Below are 24,616 nucleotides of genomic sequence, written 5' to 3' on the forward strand. Positions count from 1 at the left end.
GATTTTCTGATATTTCAGCCGTCACTCTCCGTCCAGCGATATCTGCCTCTGAGATGGAACAACATATGATTTGGAGCATATAATAACGATGGCTGTATTTTCATGAGAAAAGGCAATTGGGAAAGAAATGAATGATGTGAAGATTGATGAAAACAGATGAATGGAAGAGGAATGAGCGATGGAAGTTTTGTGATTCTGCACCACATATAAAAGTATGTCTTTTGGTGGAATGTTTGTGATATTTTTATTTGAAGGGATTTTCGATGTTTTGAAAGAAATGATTGTTTTTGCCTCGATTGGCTGAAATGGACACTTTCACAAAAGGGATGGGCTGCCTGAAACAAGGTTATATGAGCATTTGGGTTGGGTTTTTGATGTGTTTTTCTCGCAGACAGAGATGGAATTTCAGTTCAAGGGAAAAAGACCAAAATGTGGAATGAGTGAAAATGGATATTTTTTTGTTGAGTTAAAGAGGATGCAGGATAGGATGCAAATTGCTATTGGTTTGCGACAAACTCTGTTTTATTCGAATCTTTTCATAAAAAAATGAATTTGTTATTTAATTTTTTCAAATGATAGGATTTTGGAAGTTATTTGACAAATGGCTGATGCATTCTGTTTACAGGGAGAATTTCTTTTTTGGAGAAATGTATTGAAAAGGAAAATGAGGAGGAAGAATCAGATTGAAAGCTATTTTTTGATTGGAATACTGTTGAAGAGAAGGACAAACTACAATGATGATTAAGAAAGAAAAGAATGGAAAAAGATGATTCCATTGAAACAATTCTTTCGAACGTTTTTGGATCATCGTACATCAGCATCGTTTTGGAAGAGGAGATGGGTTTATGTTCACTCATTAACATATTCTCAGAAGCGACAAAGATATGATTGAAAGGAAAAGTATTTCTTCTTCTTCTTTAAACGCACATCAAACATCGTCATCTTCCTCCATGCACAGCCTTCTTTGTCATCATATGCTTTATCAGAAATGATACAAAGGGAAAGATTATCTGGCTGATCTATGAGAATTCAAGCCATTCCATTTGTGATTGAGCTGCTGAGAAGAGGAAAGAGGAAATAGAAAGAAACAACATTTTTCATCATGTTGCTTCTCATTGGCAGCTGCACATCAATTCCTTGAGGCCACAGCCTTTTGCGATTGCTTTCTTCTTTCATCTGCGCTGCTCTCCTTATTTTACTCTTTCTTCTTCTTCTTCTTCTTCTTCTTCCACAATCCCTTCCTTCACTTCTTCATCTCCTCCTCCGGTCTCCGTCCGTTTTATTCCTCGTTCTGCTGCATCTTCTTCCTCCTCCTCGTCTGCATTCACAGGAATGGAAGGGGCAGAGAGCCAGCTGGAAGAACAGGCAGATTTGGACACGACTTTTCTGATCCCGCCGAGAAAGAAGCGGAGCAGCGAGACAAGAATTGTTGCTATTTCTCCACTTGCATCATCATCAACACTATCATCTTCTTCTTCATCTTCATCTTCATCATCATCTTCTTCTTCTTCTATCATCATTTTCTTCTTCTTCATCCTCATTGTTGTCTCGTTTTCTGCTCCCTCTTCCGTTTCACGTGTTTTTCGACACTTCATCAGCCTCATTCCATTTCCCTCCAGCCATCGGTGCAGCGAGCGAGGCCAACGACCGTGGTTGCAGTGGCGTGAGGCGGATGAGCAGGAAGGGAGAGGCAGAGGGAGTTGAGGGCGCGGAGGAGTGTGTACGAGCAGGGCAGAAGGGCGGAGGTGGGATGGTGGGCTGCTGCAGAGGCGCTGGCAGGAAATGCGAGGACGAGCATTTGGCGAGGCAGTATTGTGTTTGCGAGTTCTTTTTGCAGTCGTTCAGAACAGTTCCGTTTTTGATGGAGAAGCAGACAGGCAGTTCTGGGTGTGTGATTGGGCTTGAGGAGAGAGGGGCGGGGAAAGGGAGTGGAAGTGTGTTATGTTTTGAAGGTGAAAGGAAAAGCGGAATGGCAGCAGCAGCAGCAACGACAACTATTTCAACAATCTCAACAGCGTTGGCGGTACCTGCTTCTTCTCCGATTGCTTCTTCACTCTTTTCGAGTGGCTCAGCGGCATTTGCCAATTCCGCTGCATCTTCATCTCCACCAATTTCTGTACTTCCTTTTTCCCCTGTAAATGCTTTAACTTCTTCTTCTTCAACTTTATCAATGTTATCATCATCATCATCTTTTTTTTTTTCCCCTCTTCTCCTTCTTCTTTTCCTTCCTCTTCTTCCTCTTCCTCTCCTTCTTCCAACACACAAACAGATCCCTTTGAGTTTCTCTTCATTCTTCGCTCTTTCGTCCGCTCTCCAAACGCACATCTTCTTTACTCCTCTCCTTCTGCTTCTCTTATGCTGCCTTCTTCTTTTCCTTCTTCTTCTTCTGCTTCTGCTTCTTCCTCTTCCTCTTTTTCTCCTTTAAATTCTTCTTCTTCTTCCTTCACCTCTCATTATTCCTCATCCCAGCCATTAACACCCTCATACTCTCGAAATGCCTTCACAAATGCTCCTCTTTCTCCTTCTTTCCATTCCTCTTCTCTTGCTGACTCACCCACAAACAACAATGCTGATGATATTCATTTCCCTTCTTCTTCTCTTTCCAATTTCACTTCTTCTTTTTCTTCTCTGCCTTCTTCTTCTTCTTCCTCCTCCTCTTCCACTTCTTCTTTGTCTTTGTCTTTGAGCAATCAGAACTTCGAAAATATTTCATTTCCTTCTGCTTCTCTTTCTTCATTCATTTCAACTTCTCCTTCTCAAACACAATCAGCTTCATCATCATCATCATCATCTTCTTCTTCTTCTTCTTCCTCTTCTGATTTGACTGAATACGCACCTTCTATCGCGAATGCAGCTGAATCAGCAGAAAATGCACAAACACCATCTGATTCTTCTTCTTCTTCTCAGAATGAATTCAATGAAGATCAACAGAATGAAGACATTCCTATGCATTCTTCACCTTCACCTCCTTATTCTCCTCCCCTTCAAACTTCTTCTTCTTCTGAATCTTCTTCTTCTTCAACTTTATCAATTTCATCATCATCTTCTTCTTCTTCCTTTTCCTTTTCCTCTTCGCCCTGTTCTGATTTGGAGCAGCAAAAGAAGACGTCTCCATCAAATTCTTCATCTTCTCTTATTCCAAGCGACTTCCTCTTGTTTTGGCGTGTTGTCCCTTCTGATGAATCAACCAACAGCTCTTCATCTGAACAATTAAGCCCTTTCTCTTCTTCTTCTTCATCTTTTTATTCTTCATCTTCCTCTTCTTCCTTCTCCTCCTCATCTTCTTCTCTTTCCCCCTTCTCTTCTCTCCTTTCTTCTCTCTCTCGCTCCATCTCTTCCTCCATTCCACACACCGCCTTCGCCCGCGCCACTCTCTCAGTCCCCTGCGACGAAAACAGCATCCTCTCCTTCTCTGCCTTCCTGTCTCTCCTCTCTCTCTTCGAATACTCCGTCGCCCAGCCTCTTCTCCAGCTCAACATCATCCGGAGAATCATCCGAATTCTCCGGGCAAACAGCAAAAACCCCCATTTCGCGTCTAAATTGGGCACAACTGAGACGCTTATGAGGTTGTTCCCTGATCTGAACGAGGCAGTCAAGAGAGAATGCATCGAAGTGCTGGCTGTGCACACGCGATGCTCATTGAGCGACCAGAGCTTGGGTGGAAGCTCGCAAATGAATTCTTCTCTGACTTCTTCTTCTTCTTCTTCTTCTTCTTCTTCTTCTTCTTCTTCTCCTCCTCCTCCTCCTCCTCCTCCTTTGCATTCTTCTCTGTCTCTGCCTTATTCTTCGTCTTATCTTCCTTCTTTTGCATTGGCATTGAACTTCGCATATCCTTCTTTTTCTCCCTTCCACCCTCTTTTCTCTCTCCCTTCCCACCACTCAACACTTGCGTCTTCATCTCCTTTATTCAATTCTTTATCTTCTTCCTCTTCTTCTTCCTCTTCTTCCTCTTCTTCCTCTTCATTTGCCTCTAAGCAAAGAATGCTCTCCACTCTTCGCAACACCAAAATTGTTGAGCGTGTTTCTTCTCTTCTCGCCTCTTTGGTTGTTCTTTCTGTTTGTGTCAGCCCTGACTATCCAAAAGAATGCGCATGGAGCAGCCTGAAGCAATTCTGTGATGATTCTCTTGATGAAGAGAAGGGAAATCTACCTTCTCTCAAGCTGAAAAGCTCTGCTAGTGAATGTTTGATTAATAATTCTATTGGAAATTCATCAACAGGATTGAATAATTCTTCATCATCTTCTTCGTCCTCCTCCCCCTATTTCATCCCCCCCACCTCCTTCTTCCTCCACACCGCCAAGCATCTCCGCTCTCTTTACTCCCGCCACGGCATTTCCGTCCGTCCCGACGAGTTCCCTTTCATTGAGATCGTCACAGACACTTTTGACCTGGTCTCTTCCTCAATCATCCGAAGAGACATCGGCAGAATCGAAGCAGACGTCGTCACTCACACTCACAATGCTCCTTTCGACTCGCCTTTTTCGACCATTTCTGCTGCCACCTCGTTTGTGGACCCGGTTTCTTTGGCTAATTCTTCTTTTCCCTCGCCTTCTTTGTCTTCCTCTGCTGCTTCATCAGCTGATGGAAATGTTGATTCTTCTTCTTTGAATTCTACGTCTTCTTCTCAAACTTTTCATTCTTCTTCATCTTCTTCTTCATCTTCTTCGCTTTCTTCGCCTTCTCTGCCTAACCAAGTGCTTCGAATTCTTCGTCTTCATCTTCGTCATTTTCGCCATTTTCTTCATCAAATATTTGGAACATTTGAATTTTTATCTTACGAAAGGGCATACATAATTATCTGTTTTTGAAGGGAAAAGCAGAATAATCACAAAAAGGAAGCCAATGAACTGCGGATATTCATATGCACTGATTAATCACAACTCTTCGTTCATTAATTTTGTGATTACGATTCTTAGCCACAAGTAAATTAGCTTTGCACATGTTTTAATATATCTTTTCGATGATATCATAAGAAGCCATATTAATAACTATGAAATAATTATCGGATGATTCTGGATTTATCTTTCGTGTTTATTCTCCTTCTTCTTCTTCTTCTTCTGTATCACAAACTTTTTCATCGCCATTCCGCACGATTCAGACATCGAGCACATCGTTTGGTTCCTCGTTGGCCACAAAAGATGTTATGATGAGCATGTTTGTTGCCAGAGCGAATAAGTGGCTGAAGATGAAAGCACTTCTCATTCTGGCAGCGCAAAGCAAAGAGCATGAGATAAAGAATGAGACAAAGAATGCAAAAGAGGAAGAAGAAGAAGATGATGATGACGATAGAAAATAGAAAAGATAAGCTGTTTGGCAGGACAGAAGAAGGAGAGGACAATTCAAATCCGGAAACAGAAGATGGCAAAGAAGCGAACAAGAAGTCACAGCTGAGAGCATGCGAGTAAGAAGAGCCCGACCATTTTGCTGGCACTTGAGGAATTATCATTCGACGCGTGTTGAGGTTGTTGCGGAATCGTCCTTCATCAGCAAAGTGTTGCAAAGATTTTTCAGAGTTTCACAGCAGATATACAGTCATCTGCAAGGAATGCGTACCTTTCGCTATGCTTTTCATCGCCAGGTGCTGCAACGCAGCCCTTCAGCCGTGATGATTTTCTTCAAAGCCGAACTCAAGAGCAGTTTTCGATTGATATGACTTAAATACTGCACCAATATCGACATATTCTTTATCTTTTTGAATTTGTGTTGCTTTTCATGATTAAACTGAAAATTTTTGTAAAGAAAGTGTTTGCAGCTCCAACATCTTCATTAAAACAAATGCAATAAAACAATTTCAAGTCCTTGCCAATTATATTCGAATGAACTCCAAGTTTTTCTGATAAAAAAATGAAATCGAAGTTTTTGACAGAAACATTTAACTTCAAAAATAATCACACTTTTATATTTTCTTATAATAATGTTAAATTTTATTTGATATGTAAGCAAAAAAATGATAAAAACTCTTATCTTGATAAATTTTATTTGTTAATGCAATAATACAGTTTTTTTAAAATAAAGTTGTTAATAAAAATCAGAAAAATATAAAACTTGAATGAATAAATAAAATCAACAAAGATGACAAGTAATTACGTTTGTAAACTGATATTTTGTTTTGATTTTTTTCAAATTACATACATTTTTTAAAATTCAATTTTAAAGGAAATTCTTTTTTTTTTTGAATTTTTGAACCATAATTACATTTCATTTTTATTTGTTTCTATTTTTGCATCATATCACAGCCAATATGTGCGTGATTCAGATGATGGTTGCTGTTGCAATCACCATTATTAAAAACGAAGGAAATTGCCAGAAGGTGATAACCGATCCATCGCATGACACATTCTGTGAACAATGCGATGAAAATTGTCTTATTGAAGGATGCATTTCGAAAACGGGTATGAAATCGGTTGCATTTATATAAATATATATTTGATAACTGTAATTTTGCTTTAGTTGAAGTTTCTGTTTTCGATGGGAAAGAGCTGCTCGATAATAATCATAATTACAAAAATGGCGAAAAAGGAAAAGCCAACAAACATCCAAAGAACAAGGCTTTCATTCCTTTACGTGCATCAACGCGTTTGGGGCAGATGTGCGAAGAAAGTGGATTTGAAGGAATTTTGAGATTGATTAATTCTTCAGCTGAGTTGAAAGGGATGATATTAACGAGACATGATTGTTGGAGTGTGGTACGTGGTTTGAGGGGGAGTGTGGTTGCGGTGAGGGGATGTGGTGTGGAGATGGGGAGAGGCAAGGAGGTGGGGGTGTTTATGCTGGGCGGGTGCAGAGGAGTGTTTTGGAACATCACGCTGAGAGGGGTTGGAAGGGGAGGAAATGTGTGTGGGAGACTGTTTGGAGGAGAGGGGAGGATGGGGCAGACGAGGAGTGGGAGAGAAGGTGGGGAAAGAGGGGGAGGATGGGGTAGAGGAAGCGGAAGAGATGAAGGAGGAGAGAGAGGGGGACAACGAGGAGGTGGAGGAAGAAGAGGTGGAGAAGGAAGAGGAAGTGAAGGAAGAGGAGAAGAAAGTGAAGGAGGAGGGAGTGTATTGGTGAGCGAGTCCGATTTCCCATCTTTTTGTGTGTCTTCAGCCCCGTTTCTGGCACCTCCTCTGACACCCCTTGTGACACTCACCCGACTGACCTTCTTCAACATCTCCACAAATCCATTGAAAACAACACATCTGACTGAAGGGCAGATCCAAACCTCGTTTCTGATGAGTGGATGCACATTTTTATCGGTATGGGATGTTTATGACGGGGGCATTGTCCCTTCACTCAACAGCCCTTCGTCTTCCTTGGCTGCCTCGAACACCTCGTTTGTCAGGTGCTATCGCACTCAGAATGTTGAATATACAGGGAGTGAAGGGAATCCATCGAAACCAGAGAGACAGAATCAGACAGATGATGGGATGAATTCGTTCACTTGGTGCGTGTGGAATGGGTCAAAAACTACAGGAACAAGAGCTTCTTATACAGATGGAGTATCGAGTGGAGGGGCGATTTTCATGTATAACCTGGGATCGGGAACACTTTCAGTGAAATTTTGTTCTTTCAATGACTGCTATGCGCATTATGGTGGTGGAGGAATTTTGTGTGTTTCAATAAATTCCATCAAAATCGAAAACAACTCATTCAATGCTTGTACAGCAAAAAATAACGGTGGTGGTGGGATATATGCTTATAATATAGAATTATGTGTAAGGATCAGTGGGTGCGAGTTCCAGAAATGCAAAGCGAATAGCTTCGGAGGAGGTCTTTATCTTTATACTTTTAATATTTCTGGATCTGCCTGTATTGGAACAGAAAGTGGGAAAGGGGAGAGTGCTTGTGTGTTTGAGTGCTCATTCACTTCGTGCTCTCTAACAAGTCAATATGGCGGAGGGATGTACTGTGTAACTGTTCCAGCTGCATTCAAAATGAGGAGCCTCCAATTTATTTCGTGCTCAGCAGTTTCATATGGTGGAGGACTATATCTCAAGCCATATCAATCAATCGCTCCAAGCAACAACCTTTATTGTTATTTTTTTTTCTTCCATGATTGCAGTTGCAACGCCTCCACTTCATATGGCCATGACGTGTATTTTTATGATAATTTCAATCTTTTTTCGTCAAACAATCCGTTCTATGAATCGTACACAACGAATAGCAATGATATGAGAGTGTGCTATTTTTACGGAAGTTATCAGTTTTCAGAAAAGAAGGATTGGCTGAAGGAAGGGATGAAGGATCGGTATGTTGGAGTGGGTGGGGATGATGCGAGCAATCTGTGTGGGATGAGTGAGCCTGCACCGTGCAAGACAATGGGGCATGCAGTGGATGTGAGCGTTGCCCAACTGGGCTCAATAATCACAGTGCTTGATGGGAAGCATGTGAACGAAGTGGAGTCAATCAATGTTGGGGGAAAGAAGATTTTAATTGTTGGGAAAGGGAAGGAGGTGAGCGTGATTGGTACGAAATCTCTTTCTTCGTCTTCTACAACACTTTTCAGTGTGACGAGCGGACAGCTGGGCGTGGAGCATGTGGGGATCGATCACAACGCGACAAGAAGCTCATCACCAAGTGTGTTTGTGGTGTCTGTGGGGAGCGGGACTCTTTCGCTGGAGGATGTGGCGATCGACTCTTCGACATCAGGAGGGGGTGGAATCTCGTCATCTGTGTTTGAAATGGTGTTGAGGCAGATGAAAATGATTGATGTGGAGATCAAAAATATGAAAATGAGTCAACCTTTGTTCTCTGAACCATTATCAACAGGATCGGCATCAGGAGAAAGTGTGCTGGGGAATGTGACAATTCGGAATGTGAATAGGACAGAAGGAGATGGAGTGGTGATGGCAAAAAGTGTGAAGGGAGATGAGACATTTGTAATGTGGAACACAACAATAGAAGTATGTGAGTGTGCGAATGGAAATGGTGGAGGTATTTTTGTTTGGTTGCAAGAAAGCGGGAAATTTGATGTTAATGGAACGAGTGTGATTGATGGGAATAAGGCAGAGAATAATGGGAGAAGTGGGGGGAATGGAGGGAGAGGAGGAGGGATGTTTGTGTTGATGGAGAGTGGGGGATGTGGATTGAGAATTGGGCAGAATGTGAAGTTTTCGAAAGTGAAAAAGAATGTGGCAACATATGGGAAGGATGTGTTTGTTGATTGTGGGAGTGGAGTGTTTTTGGAGTCAAAAGTGAATACAACTTCATTTGCATTTTTTGACACAAGCACCATTCCATCAGATGTGTTTCAACTGAGTGGGAGTGAAAATGGGGAAGAAAATGGAGTGATTCCACTGTTTGTGTATTTGTGCACAATGGGTACAAAAGTGCTTGTTGATGGGAGTGGAGGAAATGGGAAGGATCACAGCCATTGTGGATTTGATGCATTCAAGTGTTTGACAGTTGATTATTGCACGAACTCAAGAATGAGCAGCACTGTAAATGAAATAGAAGTTGTCTCATCTTCGTCAATTGCCAAGGAAATAACAGGACCATCATTTGGTGTGAGTATTTCAGGCAGAATAGTGTCATCATCATCAGCGGGGGAGAGGATGGGAGTGAATGTGAGTGATGGAGGATCAGACACGCAAGACTGGCTTGTTGGATGTTCGAGTTCACTGACAATGAGGAGACTTTCATTTGTTGTGAAAGGTCAGTTGAAAGCAAGGAGAAGTGCATTCATCCATTCAACATCAACACTCAGTGTGACGAACTGTTCAGTCTCATTTGAGAGTGGGGCATTGACTGATGGAAAGATCGGATACAGCATCATTGAGATGACAGGAGGGAATCTGATTGTTGATGGATTTGTAATGGAAAGTGGAATGACACTGAAGATGAATGGGAAATCGCCAATCACAATGACAATTGGAGCGCAATTGGAGATATCAAACAGCAGAGTGAGTGAAGTGGAGGTGGAAATGAATGCGGCAGGTGGAAATGGAGGAGGGGGATATTTGAATGTTGGGATGGGCGTTAATGGGAATGTGAAAATTGAAGAAAGCAATATATCCTCGACATGCTCAGGTGGAAGTGGAATGAAAGGGGGAGGGATGATGATGTCAATTGGAAGCGGAGGAACATTGAGAGTGAAAGGAGTGAAATTATCAGGATGCGTTGTGCCATCAGAGGATATTGAGAATGGAGGGAGAGGGATGGGAGGAGGGATGTTTGCTGAACTTGCCGATGCAACGGGAACATTTTCATTGGAGAGCATGACATTTAGTGGGTGCAATGCATGGAAGGGGAAGAATTTATTTGTGGAAGCTCAGGATTTATCGGCTGTCATCAACAGCACTTCAATTGGATTCAATCCAGAAATTGGAATTAATGTTGCAGATTTGGATGAACTTTGTGGAAGAGAAAGAAACCAGACAGATGTGATTGTTCCACTTGTTGTGTTTCTTCGGACATTTTCATCTCCAGCATATGTGAGTGGGAGAGAACAAGGAAGTGAATTTAGATTGTGTGGATATGAAGATTATCCATGCAAAGGAATTGGGAATGTTGGAGAAGTTCAGTTTCCGAGTTCAAAGAGATTCATCAGACTGACAAGCACATTTTCATTTGTTGAAGAAGTGAAGTTGGATGAATAATCATATGAGATTGATTCGAGCAACAAAGATGTTGGATTGAAAGTTGGAGGAACAGGAACAAAAACACAAGAAGCGTTGGTGCTGAACAGTGTTTCATCAACATTGACAGGGATATTGTTTGAATTGGGAGGATCGATTTGGGAACGTTCATCATTTGTTCATTCGACAAGTGGCACATTGAGATTTGCTGATTGTGGGATAAAGATGGGAAGCGGGGTGGATTCTGCGAATTATGTGTTTGTGAGTGGGAGTGGAGGGACATTATTCATTTCAGGTTTTAGTATGACTCATGTGAGATTTGGAATGAATCCATTTATTGTTGTTGATGGAAATGGGGGTGCTTCGATTGAGGATTCGTTGCTTGAGAGTGTGGAAACAACAAATATGAAGGGATTGATTGAGTATTCATCATCATCGAGTTCATTGACGATTGGGAATGTGACAGCACAAGAATGTGTGATGGGAGGGGAAGGACTGACATGGGATGATAATGGAAAAAAACTGGGGATGAGGAATTGCACGATTATGAAAACTCGCAGTTTGGAGGGAAATGGGAGCGTTGTGAGTGGAGAAGTTGGGGATGGATGTGCTGTTGAAGTGAGTGATGTTGTGATTGAAGGATGTGGAACATTGAAGGGATGTGGAGGAGGGATGGGTGTGATGTTGAAGGGAACAGGAGAAATGCGTTTGGGGAAGAGTGGAGTGGTGACATTATTTGAGAAATGTTCAGCTGGTGGTGAAGGATCAGTTGGGGGATATGGGGGAGGAGTGTTGCTGAGATGCGAAAAAGGAGGAAGCGACTTTGTGATGAGTGGATTGACATTTGGAAGAGGTGAGGGAGCAAACACAGCGGCACATGGAGGAAACAATGTGCTTGTTGAAGGAACAAGTTTGCCACAGTTGGTGAATAATGTTTCATTTGACTTCTCATTTGAGATTGAAGGCGAAGGATTCAACATTAAAGATCTTATGGGAGCAGAAAATGGGAATGAGATGAGATTGATTCCAGTTGTTGTGTTCTTTCGAGAGAAGCCGAGTGTTGGGTATGTGAATGGGGGAAATGGAGGGATGGACTATCATAAGTGCGGATATGCTGACTTTCCATGCTCCACATTGACATATGCAGGAACAAATCTATTTGGCACATCGCCAGCAACACTGAAACTTGCTGATGGAAGTTTTATTTCCGATGAAATGACACTCAACACTCAAGAAATGAACATTGATGGAGATATTGAAAAGGCAAAGATTGGAATAAGCGAAGGAGGAGAAAACGTATTTTTGATAAAGAGCGAACGAGCAGTATCGTTTTCGTCATTGGCATTTTCGATTTCAACATTTGCCGAATCAAGAAAGGAGTATGTATTTCTGTGCGGTGCAAACACATTGAGATTTGAAGGATGTTCATTTGGTGCAGAATCAGAAGAGATTGGAATTGGATTGATTTGCGGGAAAGGAGGGAAAGTGGAGCTGGTGAAATGTGAATTTGAAAACATTCAAATGACCAAAACAGGGATGGTGACTTTTGATGGAATAGGGGTTGGAGGATTGATTGATGAGGTGATTGTGAGGAATGTGACAAGAGAAAATGTGGGAAGGAGCTTATTTGAGCTGAGAAATGGAGGAGATGTTGAGGTTAAGAACACAACGATGAATAAATCGAGTTTTGAGAATGGAAATGAGATTGAGATTGGAGAAGGGATTAATGCGAAAATCTGGAACTGCACATTCAAATCAATTCAGAGAGTGAATGGGAATGGAGGGGTGTTGAATGGGAAAGTGGGAAGTGGTAAGTGTGTGGATATTAACAAATGCGTGTTTGAGGAATGCAGATGCAATTCAGTGAGTACAATTGGGGGAGGGATTGTTCTGATTGTGGGAGATGGAGGAAAACTGTTGTTTGATGATAACAAGATGAATGGATGCACAGTTTCAGAGAGAACCGGAAAAGGAGGAGGGTTGCATCTGACATTTGAAACAACGAATGCAGAATATTCTATGAAGAATGACACTTTCACGAACAATGTGGCAGAAAAAGGAGAAGATGTGTATTTGGTGTGTGGATCACCATGGAGGATGCTTCTTCCAGCGTTGTGGGAAGGGACAGCCACAAGAGTCACAGCAGAAAATAAGATGTGGGTGCTTGAGTCATCTGAACCAAGAAAAGAAGACTCACTGATCAATTATCTGTTTCCAAGATTGGGAACGGATTTGTTTGTGAGCAATGCTGGAAACGGATTATCAAGTTGTGGAGCGAAAGAAAATCCTTGCTCGTCTGTTGATATTGGGTTTGATCGGTTGAAGGATGAGATAGAGAGGATTATGCTTGTTGGTGCTGCTTCAGTGAGCAAGACGATCAACAGAGGTGGGAAAGGGCTGACAATCAAAGGGAATGAAGAAACGAGAGAACTGGTTGTTGAAGAGGGAGGGAAATTTGAATTGACAGAAGGAGATGGGCAAACACATTTGACTTTGTCACTTCTTCAGATTTCGCTTCCATGCTCCTCCACTGCAAGTGCGACTGGTGACGAATCGATTATGGAAGCGAGGATTGGGGAATGTTTCATTTTGGATTGTTTGTTTTCAGGAGAAGAAGGGAATTCAAATGTGAATGAGTGTGGGAAGTGGATAGTGATTGGGAATGGAGGGGTTATTCGAATAGAGAGAACAGAAATGAATGGGATAAGATTCGAAGGATGTGGAATTGCACAACTGGGAGGAGGGAATGTGTTATTTGAGAACTGTTCATTGAATGGGATTGAGACCAGTGGAGGAGGAGTGATTGTGGGGAATGGTGGATCGGAAGTGACATTGAGGAACATGACAGCATTGGGGTGTGTTGTGGGAGCAGGATCGCTGATAACATCGAATGGAGGATCGAGTCTGAGAGTTGATGAAGAAAGCAGATTTGAGAATATTGATACAGAAAGTGTGAGTGGAGGGTGTTTGAAGAGCGAGATGAAGCTGAATGATTTGCTTGAAATGGGATCATCATCCATATTGAAATGCTCTGCGAATGGAAATGGAGGAAGAGGAGGAGGAATATATCTGAATTTGAGTGACAATTGTGTGAATAACTTTGTGTTGACAACATTGACATTCGAAGGCAATGTTGCAACTGAGGGAAGGGATTTGTTCATTTCTTGCAAGAAACTGAATGAAACAGTGACGAAGGAGAGGTTTGGATTTGAATACAAATATGAAAATGGAGAAAGAGAAGGAGAAGGTCAGGCAGTTGATATGAAAGGGGTTGACAGAGATCATTTTGAGGAGAGTGTTGATCTTGGGCTGTTTCTTGTTGAAATGAAGGGAATGGAGGTGTGTGTGTCGAGGGAGGGGTATGACACATTGGGATGTGGGAGCGATGGATATCCATGTGAATCGATGTGGAGTGGAATAAGCCACATTGACAGAAGTGGGACAGAAGGAGAAAGGAAAGTGAAAGTGAGGGATGAAGGGACAATTGAAGATATCTATTCATTCACAGATGCACTTGTGATTGATGGGTGTGTGAATGAAGGAGATGAAACCAAACACAAGCCTATTCATTTTGAAGGGACAATCAAAGGGAATTCTGCATCATCATCTTCATCTGTTATTTCATCAACTGCCTCACTCAGCTTATTATCTTTGAAGTTACAAATTCCAAGTCAATTTGAGCCAAGCATGAATACACTGATCTCATCGAGTGGGATTCTTCAACTTGAAAGCTGTTTATTTGAGATTCGATCATCAACACACACTGTTCAATACTCGTTGATAACAACAACCAGTGGAAGTTGCACATTGAAAGGATGCAGTTTGACAGGGCCATCATTTGTCAAATCTCCATTGGTGATGGCTTCTTCTGTTTTTATTGAAAGCAACAACTTTTCAAACATTGTGAACACTGGAAGCGGTGAAGGAGGCATTGCAAAAGTGACATTGAAAGGGAATGAAAAACTGGAAATAAAATCAACAAATGTGTCATCTTGTTCGCTTTCATCAAGAAATGGAAAAGGAGGATTCTTGTATTTGGATTGTCAAAACTGTTTAAATGAAAAGCCATTTCTTTTGGAAAGCGTAACATTTGAGAACAACACAGCATCCAATGGAAAGAACATGTTCATTTTGGGAAAGGATTTTAATTCTTCTGTGACAAATGATTCATTCAACTTCGATTATTCATCAATGGCAAATGATAAAACTCTGTTTGTGGGAAGTGATGATTTTCATGAAGAAAAGGATTTGTTCATGTTTCTGGTTTCATACAGCTCATTTGAGATATTTATCTCATCTGAAGGATATGATGTTGCACGCTGTGGAAGCGAGGAAGGGCCATGCTTCACAATGTGGAAAGGGATGAAAAACATGAGAGATGGAGATGCTTTGAAAACAATTCAGATTAATGGATCAACAATTATTCGAGATTCATTCAACATGTCCAATTATCAGATCAAAAAGGGTGAAAAGATGGGAGGGGAAGATACAAAAGCAATATTGAATTTTGAAAAGGCAATTGGAAGTCAGCTGGAATGTTTCATGGAAAATGATATTCACCTTGAATTGATAAATATCCAACTGCAACTTGCATCTGGATTTGACAACTCAGCCAAAACGATTATTTCAAACAAAGGAGGAGATTTGGTGATAAGTGAATGTTCATTCCATTCAGAGGCAGAAGTGAACAATGGATTTGATTGTGTGTTTGTGGATGTGATTGGAGGAACTGTGGAAGTGAATGATTTGTCGATGGAATCGTGCAATGTTGGAAACAGTATTTTTGCAATCGACAATGCTGGAGTTTCTTGCCATTTTGTGAATGTTCGAGTGGAATCGTTGAATGAAAGTGGAGGATGTCTTCTTCTGATCAAAGGAACTGAATTAACAACAAAGATAAATGAAGTGGGTGAGGAAATGAGTCTCAACATTGATAATTCGTCATTTTCAGGAGTGAAGAGAAGTGACAATGGAGCAAGCATTTTGGAGTCAAAGAGTGAGAATAAGATTTGCTTGGTTGTGAATTCGAGCAACATCACAGAAGACAAAGCAGAATTGAGTGAAAAAGGAGGGGCAATATTCTTCACATTGGGTGCATCTGGATCAATGAAGATGATTGACTCAACAATCAGCCAATGCAGCTGCAGTTTCAGTTCAGGGAGAGGAGGAGGGGTGTATCTGGCGACAAAGGAAAAAGGAGAATTGGATTTCACATTTATGGGGATGAAATTCAGTGACAACAGAGCAAGAGTGGGAAATGATATTTATATTGAATGCTTCAACATCACATCGCAGATTAATGAAAGTCAATTTCAGTTTGATCTTCGAGAAGGCAACTTCAATCGATTCGATGCAATCTATGGAATTGATAGTTGTGAGCACAAAGAAGATGCAAATCTGATTGGATTTGTGACTATCCATCAGAGTGACACAATCATTGTGAGCAGTGCGGTTGGATCGAATGACAGACAATGTGGAACAAACACACTTCCATGTGATACAATTGAGCATGGGCTGGTGCATCTGACATCTGAATATGTGAGCCAAATATTCATTGTTGAAGAGAGTGTGATTGGAAGAGAAATAAATCTGGAGGAGATGAGTTTGAGTTCGAAGAGCAGAGATTTTTGTGAAGTTGAAGTGAAATCAAGAATTGAAAAAACAAGAGAGGCTTTGATTTCAACAAGAGAAACAGTCTCATTGATGAGAGTGAATTTTGTGTTTGATTCAAATTTTGTTTCTTCACATGAATCACTGATATCACCAGAAGGAGGGATTCTTGAAGTGGTGAATTGTTCATTTGACTCAAAACAATCGGCTGGAGAAGGAAATATAGAATTAGCAATTATTCCATTTCACATTATTCAAATGACAAAAGGAGAATTACAACTTGACGGATGCTCAATATCAAATCTCATTCTTCATGAATCTGCATTATCTCTATCATCATCACTTTCATCAGTAATTGATTCATTAACGATTTGCAATTCAACAGCTAAAACTTCTCTGATTGATATTTATGAATGTGGAAAATTAACAATCAAAAATTTCAACACAGAAAATATCACAGTTGAGGGAAATGAAGAAACATTAATATCTTGCTTGACAATGAAAAAGACGATGCAATTGACAAATTGCACAATTGGTGGAGTCAGTTCACAGACAACAAAAGGGAAATTGATGAAATTGGAGGATTGTTTGGATGTGAAAATAGACAATTGTGTTTTTGATGGAAGTGTAAAAGAAAGAAATGAGAAGAATTTGAATGTGGAAGAAGAGATGTGCAGGCGGGAAGGATCTCTTGTGGATGTTGTGAAGAGTTTTGTGATGATGAAAGATACAACAATCTCAAATTCACCAGAAGGTGGAATATCAATGAGTGGAGGAAATGTGAATATTGAGATGGGGTTATTTGAGAACAACAATCCATCGATTGAAGGATATCCATCGTTGAGAAGGAATATCATCTGTTCAGATTCAGGAACATTGAATGTGAAGAGTTTGAAAGGAGGAGATGGATTGGAGGACAATACTTCTCTTTGGATGTTGAATGAAGGGTGCAGTTTTGAAGGGATTGCTTCAGAGAGAGATTCGTCATTCTTCATTCCTGTTTTGGAGAGTGTAGAGGTAAAAGAAGAGGCAAATAGAATGAAATTGACATTCAAAGGGATGCTTCTTGTTCCATGCAATCTGTCATTCTCAGTTGTGAAGAGGAAGGGAGAAGAGAAAGAGATTGAAAAACATGAGTTTGATTCAAATGGATTCTTGTCAGAAAGAGAAGTTGAGGGAAGTGCGACAAAGTATCTTATCAGCAACTGTGGAGATGAAATAGAAGTAAGTGTGCATGTTTTATTTGGGAATGCAGAATCTCCTTCATCAACACAGCCATTTATTCTGAAGAATACAAGTATTTCTCCACCAAATGATAATGAAAGAATCTCAAAGGGAGGAAATAAGAATAACAATGGAAATTTGAATATGTTTGAATGGAGTTTGTTTGCCTTTATTGGGTTCGTTGTTGCTTTTTTAATTTTTGTTGCTTTGTTTGTTGTGGTGGTTGTGCTTTTGCGAAGGAAACTGAGGGAAGCCGAAAAGAAAGTTGAGAGAGAGAGATTAGAAACTGAACAGATAATGGGGAAGATTGAGAGGAGAAGAAGGGAAAACAATGGAAGAAGCTTTGAGATGAGCGAAATGCCATCAACATTACTGGAAGGGATGACGAGCCAAATTCCGCTTCTCATTGACAACGATGAAGATCTTCCAGAGCCTCCTCCGATGAGCAATGAAGAAATTCTGAATGAAAATGATCTTCCAGATCTGGAACCACCATTAGCATTTTCAGAGAATGCTTCTGTTCCTGGAATGCAACAATCTCATTCATTCAATGTGATATCAGCAAAGAAGCCATTTCGAGAGAAAGAGAAAAAGAACGTCAAAACATTGCACTCAGTAATTCATTCAGTGCAAGGTAATTTCACACTGGGAACAAGAGCGATGGATGTTGTTGATGGGAAGGAAGTGGTTTTGGCGGTGGCAGAGCTGTTTGAGCATTTGATTTCAGTTGGAGACGAGAGAGTAGGGATGATGGGGAGGCAGCTGTGCCCGTATTCAATTTTTGTGGAGGAAGGAAACGAAAATGAAATATACCTATTGACAGAGGAATTGGAGGATGAAAAGGAGAAAGATGAACTAAAGCGATGGAAGGCACCTGAAGCGGGAGATGAAGAAGAGGGAATTGAAAAGGCTGCTGTTTTTTCACTTGGACTAATTCTGCATGAAATGACAACAGGCGAAGTGCCATTGAGCGAGTGTGATGCAGAAGAAGCACAGGAGATGATGAGAGATGGAGTGCGACCACTGACAGAAGGAATCGAAGGAGAAGACATGGTTGAGCTGATGGAGAAGATGTGGGCAGATGAGCCAGATTACAGACCGAATTTGGCTCAAGTGATCCGCTTTCTGAAAGTGCTTGATTGATTGTTCTGATGCTTGTGTGTTTGATTTTCTTGTTTCTTTGTTTCCATCATATCAAATTGAACTGTCTATTTAAATTCAAAATAATTATATTCTGCTTTGTTTTATTGTTGAATGAGCTGCATTTTATATTTAACAAATGAAAGTTATTTTTCTTTTTATTAAGTTTTTTATATGTATTCTTCTTCTATCCTTTTTCTATATGTTTTTAAATGAGAATTTCAACATTAACATATGCATTTATGAGATAAATTTAAAGATATATTTTGAAAAATCAATTTGAAAAAGAAAAAAAATTAAATAATAAGAATAACATTACAAAAAATCAGACAAATATCCCCATCACAACTGACAATCTGAATATGACAAAAAATTAAAATGAAACACAGTTGAAAAACTGAGAAAGCACATTTTGTTTTCTATATCTTTCTCTGACTATAAAAAGTGTCTCTTTAAACAGAAATGAAGCAAAACACATATTTCTTCACACTTTTTTGAGCGAAATATTTTATTTTCTTTTATCCTTTATTTTATGCCCGCATTTTAAAAAACATCATTATTATTGTCTTCACATTCATTGTTTTCAAACATTTTAATCAAATAATTAAATTTTTGTTGAGTGAAATTTGAATAGCGATTCAAATATCTGTCCGCACTCACGAACATACACAAGAATGTTTGGCATATTCACAGAGAATGGGGCAGCTTTGATCTAACCCAGAATTTTTTTATTATTAGTGTAAAAATTCCAAAATAATCACTGTATTAATTGCTTGGTTTAGGTTTTAGGGTTAGCGTAACAGATCTTGGGTTGAGGGTTATGTTCCCGCTCTTCTTTTTAGGGTTAGCACTTATGAAAACTTGATCTTTTTTGGATTTTAAGGGTTAGGGTTTAACCAGGTTTAAGTTGAGTCATAAGAAAGAAAAGCTGGGCTTTAGTCGGGGAGTTAACCCGCTCAGGGGAGTTAACCCGCTCAGATGATCATAGAAGTCAGAACATTTATCCTTTTACAGTTTTCATTTTTCTCTTCGAAAACAAACAAAAATCGTTCGTTGTAACATTATAGCAGAATGTTTGTAGAAAAAATCTAATAAAGGATGAAAAATTATAAACAGTGGATAAAAAAGTTGAAAAACTCTATCATATAACAATATCTGACAAATCATCAAAACTGAGCCAAATTTTCCCAGATATTGCTCCTTTCGGTGCCCTGTTTGATGATGAAGCAATTTCTGCCCATTCTGGAGGCTTCTCTGGAAGTTAAGCAAGAACAGCATCTGGATTTAATGGATGAAGGCCTGTCACTCTCCAGCTGGCTTTTTTTGTAGATGGAAACGAAGCCATTGCAATTGCTTCCTTTAAAACGGAAATAAATTCTTTTCTTCTTTCGCTAGCCGTGTTTGTTTTCCCACATTCAGTTGACTTTTTGAAACATTTTTTCATGTTTGCAAAATTGTACTGATCGTTGGGTTGCAGCAAGTGAGAAGTTTGCGAGGGGAGTTGGATAAGATCGATTAAATTATCTTTGCATAATTTTACGATCTCTGTGGAAAAATGTTCTGTTCCTCCATCCATCACCAAAGCCGCGTGATTGTGTTGTAGTCCGATGGAGATTCGCTTTTTGTTTATGCTCGGAAGGATTGCTTTTTGAAATACTTCAAGAAAGCATGCAGTTGTCATGTGTCCAGTTAAACATGGGATGAACACCTCATTTTCTATTGTAGCTTCAACATATTCTTTTGGAATTGCAGAATATGGAATAAGAATAGTAGTTAAATATCTCACTCCATCTGCGCTTGTGAGAAAAACAATACACGTTGAATTTGGCAACGAAGGCTCTGGAATGATTGGCTGAACTGAAGAAGATGACGGAACCACGACATCTTCTGAAGATTTTGAAAATAAAGTTGATGTTTCATCCAAGTTGAACAACAATTGAGGTGTAGTTTTCACTTCGGAAAAGAACTTTGCAACTTTTCCAAAAAAGGGACCTATGGTTTGCTTCGAATTATGTGCAGCACGGCCTATTGGTAACTTTGTTGCTTTTTTCAGAGCAAGTTTCGGATATTTTTCAATAAATCTCTTTGGCCAGTGTTTGTCTACAGATTTGACTTCTTCTTCTTCAGTTCTTTTATCTCTTCCAATTTCATTTGCCTTCAAATAATAAAAAATTAAAAATACAATAATTCGAATGCTTACAAACCATTTCCGCTATATCTCTCATTGAATGGAAAATTCCTTTATCTGCATCGACTTCCAATCGGACAATTAACCTTTGTTCGTCTGTTTTTGAAAAAAGAAAAAGTCTCCCGGGTTTTCCAACAACGCGATTATTATTTTGAGCTTTTTCTGCTCTTTTTAGAGAATGTCTGGAAATTAAACTTGCTTGTTCAATTTCCGCCTTTTTGAATCCGCAAATAAGATGCAAGTGAATACCTTTTTCGTGAGGAGTTTCCAGAAGCCTTGCTTCGCTGGATGCTGCAATTCTGTGGATCTCTTGTTCAATCTTTGACATTTTATTCCAAACAAATAATGGGTTGATTTTTGATCATCTGAGCGGGTTGACTCCCCTGAGCGGGTTAACTCCCCGACTAAAAGTCGGGGAGTTAACCCGCTCATGAAAGGTTGAAAAAATGTGATAAAGATCATTTCGTTTATGTCGTAGCAAAAAACAAAAGTCTTGAGATTGGATGCATCCAGCGAAGCGAGGTCGTTGACAGATCCACATGAAAAGGGATTATGCTTGCAATTAATTTGTGGACTTTCGAAATCAGCTATTGAAGAAGGAGGAATAATTTCAAGACATTCATTGAAAAGAGCTGAAAAAGCTCAAAATGCAGGTCGATACATTGGTAAGCCTGGAAAACCAACAATATTCACAAAATCTGATGAGATACGAATAATTACCAGATTGGAATTTGATGCGTCGAAAGGAATTTATCATTCCACACCAGAAATTGCTAAAATTATTAGTATTTTTTCATAGTTGAGTTTTTTTATAGTTTTTTTTTTTCATTCATAGGCGAATGAAATAAGAGCTGAAAAGAGATCTGAAGAAAATGAAGTTAAATGTGTTGATAAGCATTGGACAAAACGGTTTTTTGCTAGATATCCGGATCTCATTCAGAAGCCTCCAAAGCAACTGCCAGTTCACAGGGAGTTGCAAACATCCAAACAGACAGTGAAACCATTTTTAATCATGATTGAAAAATTCTTCAAAACGGTTTGTATCATCCCACAATTGATTTTTAATTTGGATGAGACTTCAACGGTGTTTTCTGAGATTAATCCTTCTGTGGTCATTCCTATTCACACATCTTCATCGCCTATACAGCCTGAACCTTCATTGCCAAGATCAACAAGCATCGTCTTTCTGACAAGCTCGGATGGAGTCAGATATCTCACACCTATCATCGTTCCATATTCAAAAATTCCAGAAGAATTCAAAGAAGCAACGACAGAAATGGAGGTATACACACCTAGCGAAAATGGCCATCTTTCTTCAACAGCATTCTTCGACGTTTTTTCAAAGGCTATTCTTCCTAGTGTTTTGAAAATACGTATAGCCATCGGAAAACCACATAATCACGCTGTGCTTATCATGGGCAGTGGCACAGGACATTTTTCACCTGAAATGTTAAGAATTTGCAAAGATAATTTAATAGATATGATCCAACGACCTTCTCACACCACACATATACTTCAACCTAACGATCAGTACGTGTTTGCAAATATGAAGAAATGCTTCCGAACTGGGTGGAAATGCGGAGCCGTAATTAACGCTGCTGATCGAAGAAAAAAATTTGCTTCGTTGCTGAAGGAAGCAATTGCCATGGCATCTTTCCCATCGACAATAAAAGCCAGCTGGAAAATAACAGGATGGCAGCCATTCAATCCTGAAGTTGTTTTGAAAATAATCCCCGATAAGCCACCTGAATGGTCTACAACTGCTTTCTCACGTGTCAGAGATGCGGAAAATTCGAGAAGTGGAAATATTTTTTTTTGTTCAGATGATTTATCTGATTTATTGAAATAACTGTTTTCCATGAACATTTTCTCTGTCGATAGTATTTTTTCACCTTTTTTTATCCGAATTTGAATTTTTGTGCATTATTATTCATTGACATCACAAAAAGTTGGATTTTTGAGATTTTAAAACATGAAGAACAATATTTTTATTTCGATCTCAATCGATAAAAATTTAATTATTCTGAGCTGGTTAACTCCCCGACTAATTTGTCTCGAGCAGCGCAAGCGGTAGCTACCTCGACAGTTGATAATCCGTTCGTCAAAGGTCGGGAGTTTGACTCCTGCCGAAGCTCTTTTTTTCTGTGTTTTTTATAATTTTTTTCATAGAAATTTTTTTGCCAAGTTCTCTGTGAATATACCGAATGTTTCCAACAGCATTGTCAAGAATTAACATCCATTTTAGTGAAGTTTCGTGAGTGTGAACAAAAATATGATCAAAAATAAAAACATTACATTTTTTTGTAAATTCATTGTTTGCAACATTTCTAAAAAAAATACTTATATTTAAATACATTTTCTTTTCACGAAAATCTATTTTTGAAAACGAATTTGTTTTGAACCTATTCACCTTTTTTGAATAAAAAATGTTTCAAAACTGAAATAAAAAGCAAAAAAGTTAATTTTTTTGCTTTTTTTCAAACTTGATTTTCGTATCAATTTAAAAAAACGATTTGTGATTTTAACACATTTTTCCTTTCAAAATATCAGCAGTTTCAGTTCTTTTTTTCAAAAAAAATATCTTTTTCTTTATCAGTGAAAAAATATTTGTATCTTAACGTTGTGATTATATTATTAATCTTGAAACAACATGAGAAGGGTTTTTTTTTTTTTTTTTTTTTTTTTTTTTTTTTTTTTTTTTTTTTATAATAATAATATTTGTTGATTTTCTAAATTTCAAAATGTTTTTTTGTTTTATATAGTATTTGTTCCCATCTAAAATATTTCATCTGACTGACAATATGTCATTAACTGTGCTATTGTTTCCATTTTGGGAAATAATCATTTTCAAAAATACAAATTTGGTCAGAATAAACAATATTCGTTTTTTAACGAAAATTGAACATAAATGATATTGAAAGAAGTGTCATAAACTATTTTATTTTTGATCGACAGGTTTTCTTTTTCAATTTTTTTTATTATCCTTCTGATGTTTTTGATTCAATGAAATCAGTGAGGGAAATGGGCAGATAGCGACCGGGAAAAAGAAAGTGTTTTTTGTTTATTTTTTCAAAGATAAGAAACACATACAAATGCAGAACATGATTATTCGTTTTTTTTTTTTTTTTTTTTTTTTTTTTTTTTTTTTTTTTTGAAAATGAGTCATTCTTTTTGAAAAGTCGCAAATGTTTAATTTTCAAATAAATCAAAAATTTCGTATCTTGATCAAATTTCGGTTCCAACTCATGCATCTTCACGAAAGTCGAAGATATAATTTGACAATGCCATTTAACACATTCATGTCAAGTTGCATAAGCGGGAACCGAAATTAGATCAAGATACGTAATTTTTGATTTATTTGATAATTGAACATTTGTGACTTTACAAAAAAAATGACACAAATGATGTGCAGAAAATATTGAATGAATTCAATTTTTCAAACAATATTATTATTGCCAAGATCTGCTATTTTTTCATGAAAATTCTGCATATTCCGTTGCAGATTCACCATTGCAAGCTCCATATATGTCTCTTTCAGTTGATAAAACAAGATCATCAACCAATGGATTAAATGATTCGTCTTCACTTTCTGATTCATTTATATCACTATCGTCGCTTTCTTCTTCTGTTGGAACAGCAAATAGAATTTTTTCATTAAATCAATGAAAGAGTATTTTCGTGAGGAATGGAACATGTAACTTGCAATGTTGTCATCGATAAACTTATTGTTTACTCCTGTTTTTGGAAAAAATTGACGAAATCAAGATCAAAATCTCTTAATTCCGTTCGTGAAACGCCAGAAAGTGGATTTCTGGTATTGAATTTGTCACACACTGATTAATGCGAATTATTGATTCAGAGAAGCAATGGAAAGGATGCAATTCGTCACTGTAAATC

At 38.8% G+C, this 24,616-nt stretch overlaps 8 protein-coding genes across 8 annotated transcripts; 4 read left to right on the top strand and 4 right to left on the bottom strand.

Annotated features, from left to right (window-relative positions):
- Positions 1-1,190: 1,190 nt before the first annotated feature.
- Positions 1,191-1,541, bottom strand: MONOS_3933 (uncharacterized protein; the record flags this gene model as incomplete). The annotated part of the gene is made up of 1 exon (XM_067873965.1): positions 1,191-1,541. The coding sequence occupies one exon, from the start codon at positions 1,539-1,541 to the stop codon at positions 1,191-1,193; it is 351 nt and encodes a 116-aa protein (XP_067721992.1).
- A 31-nt stretch (positions 1,542-1,572) lies between these two features.
- MONOS_3934 (uncharacterized protein) lies at positions 1,573-2,291 on the bottom strand (the record flags this gene model as incomplete). Its single annotated transcript, XM_067873966.1, has 2 exons — positions 1,573-2,162; positions 2,264-2,291. 2 exons carry the CDS (start codon positions 2,289-2,291, stop codon positions 1,573-1,575), a joined length of 618 nt encoding a protein of 205 aa, XP_067721993.1.
- A 64-nt stretch (positions 2,292-2,355) lies between these two features.
- On the top strand, positions 2,356-3,214 carry MONOS_3935 (uncharacterized protein; the record flags this gene model as incomplete). The annotated part of the gene is made up of 2 exons (XM_067873967.1): positions 2,356-3,079; positions 3,144-3,214. The coding sequence occupies 2 exons, from the start codon at positions 2,356-2,358 to the stop codon at positions 3,212-3,214; spliced, it is 795 nt and encodes a 264-aa protein (XP_067721994.1).
- A 28-nt stretch (positions 3,215-3,242) lies between these two features.
- Positions 3,243-3,608, bottom strand: MONOS_3936 (uncharacterized protein; the record flags this gene model as incomplete). Its single annotated transcript, XM_067873968.1, has 1 exon — positions 3,243-3,608. One exon carries the CDS (start codon positions 3,606-3,608, stop codon positions 3,243-3,245), a length of 366 nt encoding a protein of 121 aa, XP_067721995.1.
- An 18-nt stretch (positions 3,609-3,626) lies between these two features.
- MONOS_3937 (uncharacterized protein) lies at positions 3,627-5,796 on the top strand. The gene has a single exon (XM_067873969.1). It carries the CDS (start codon positions 3,673-3,675, stop codon positions 4,807-4,809), a length of 1,137 nt encoding a protein of 378 aa, XP_067721996.1. The 5' UTR covers positions 3,627-3,672; the 3' UTR covers positions 4,810-5,796.
- Positions 5,797-6,242: 446 nt separating this feature from the next.
- Positions 6,243-18,534, top strand: MONOS_3938 (uncharacterized protein; the record flags this gene model as incomplete). Its single annotated transcript, XM_067873970.1, has 4 exons — positions 6,243-6,393; positions 6,452-10,510; positions 10,607-17,056; positions 17,330-18,534. The coding sequence occupies 4 exons, from the start codon at positions 6,243-6,245 to the stop codon at positions 18,532-18,534; spliced, it is 11,865 nt and encodes a 3,954-aa protein (XP_067721997.1).
- A 1,258-nt stretch (positions 18,535-19,792) lies between these two features.
- MONOS_3939 (uncharacterized protein) lies at positions 19,793-21,047 on the bottom strand (the record flags this gene model as incomplete). Its single annotated transcript, XM_067873971.1, has 2 exons — positions 19,793-20,686; positions 20,736-21,047. 2 exons carry the CDS (start codon positions 21,045-21,047, stop codon positions 19,793-19,795), a joined length of 1,206 nt encoding a protein of 401 aa, XP_067721998.1.
- Positions 21,048-21,731: 684 nt separating this feature from the next.
- Positions 21,732-22,568, top strand: MONOS_3940 (putative DDE superfamily endonuclease; the record flags this gene model as incomplete). The annotated part of the gene is made up of 1 exon (XM_067873973.1): positions 21,732-22,568. The coding sequence occupies one exon, from the start codon at positions 21,732-21,734 to the stop codon at positions 22,566-22,568; it is 837 nt and encodes a 278-aa protein (XP_067721999.1).
- Positions 22,569-24,616: the final 2,048 nt, after the last annotated feature.

Source organism: Monocercomonoides exilis (assembly GCF_001643675.1).
Source record: "Monocercomonoides exilis strain PA203 chromosome Unknown scaffold44-821271, whole genome shotgun sequence".
Classification (NCBI taxonomy): Eukaryota; Preaxostyla; order Oxymonadida; family Polymastigidae; genus Monocercomonoides; species Monocercomonoides exilis.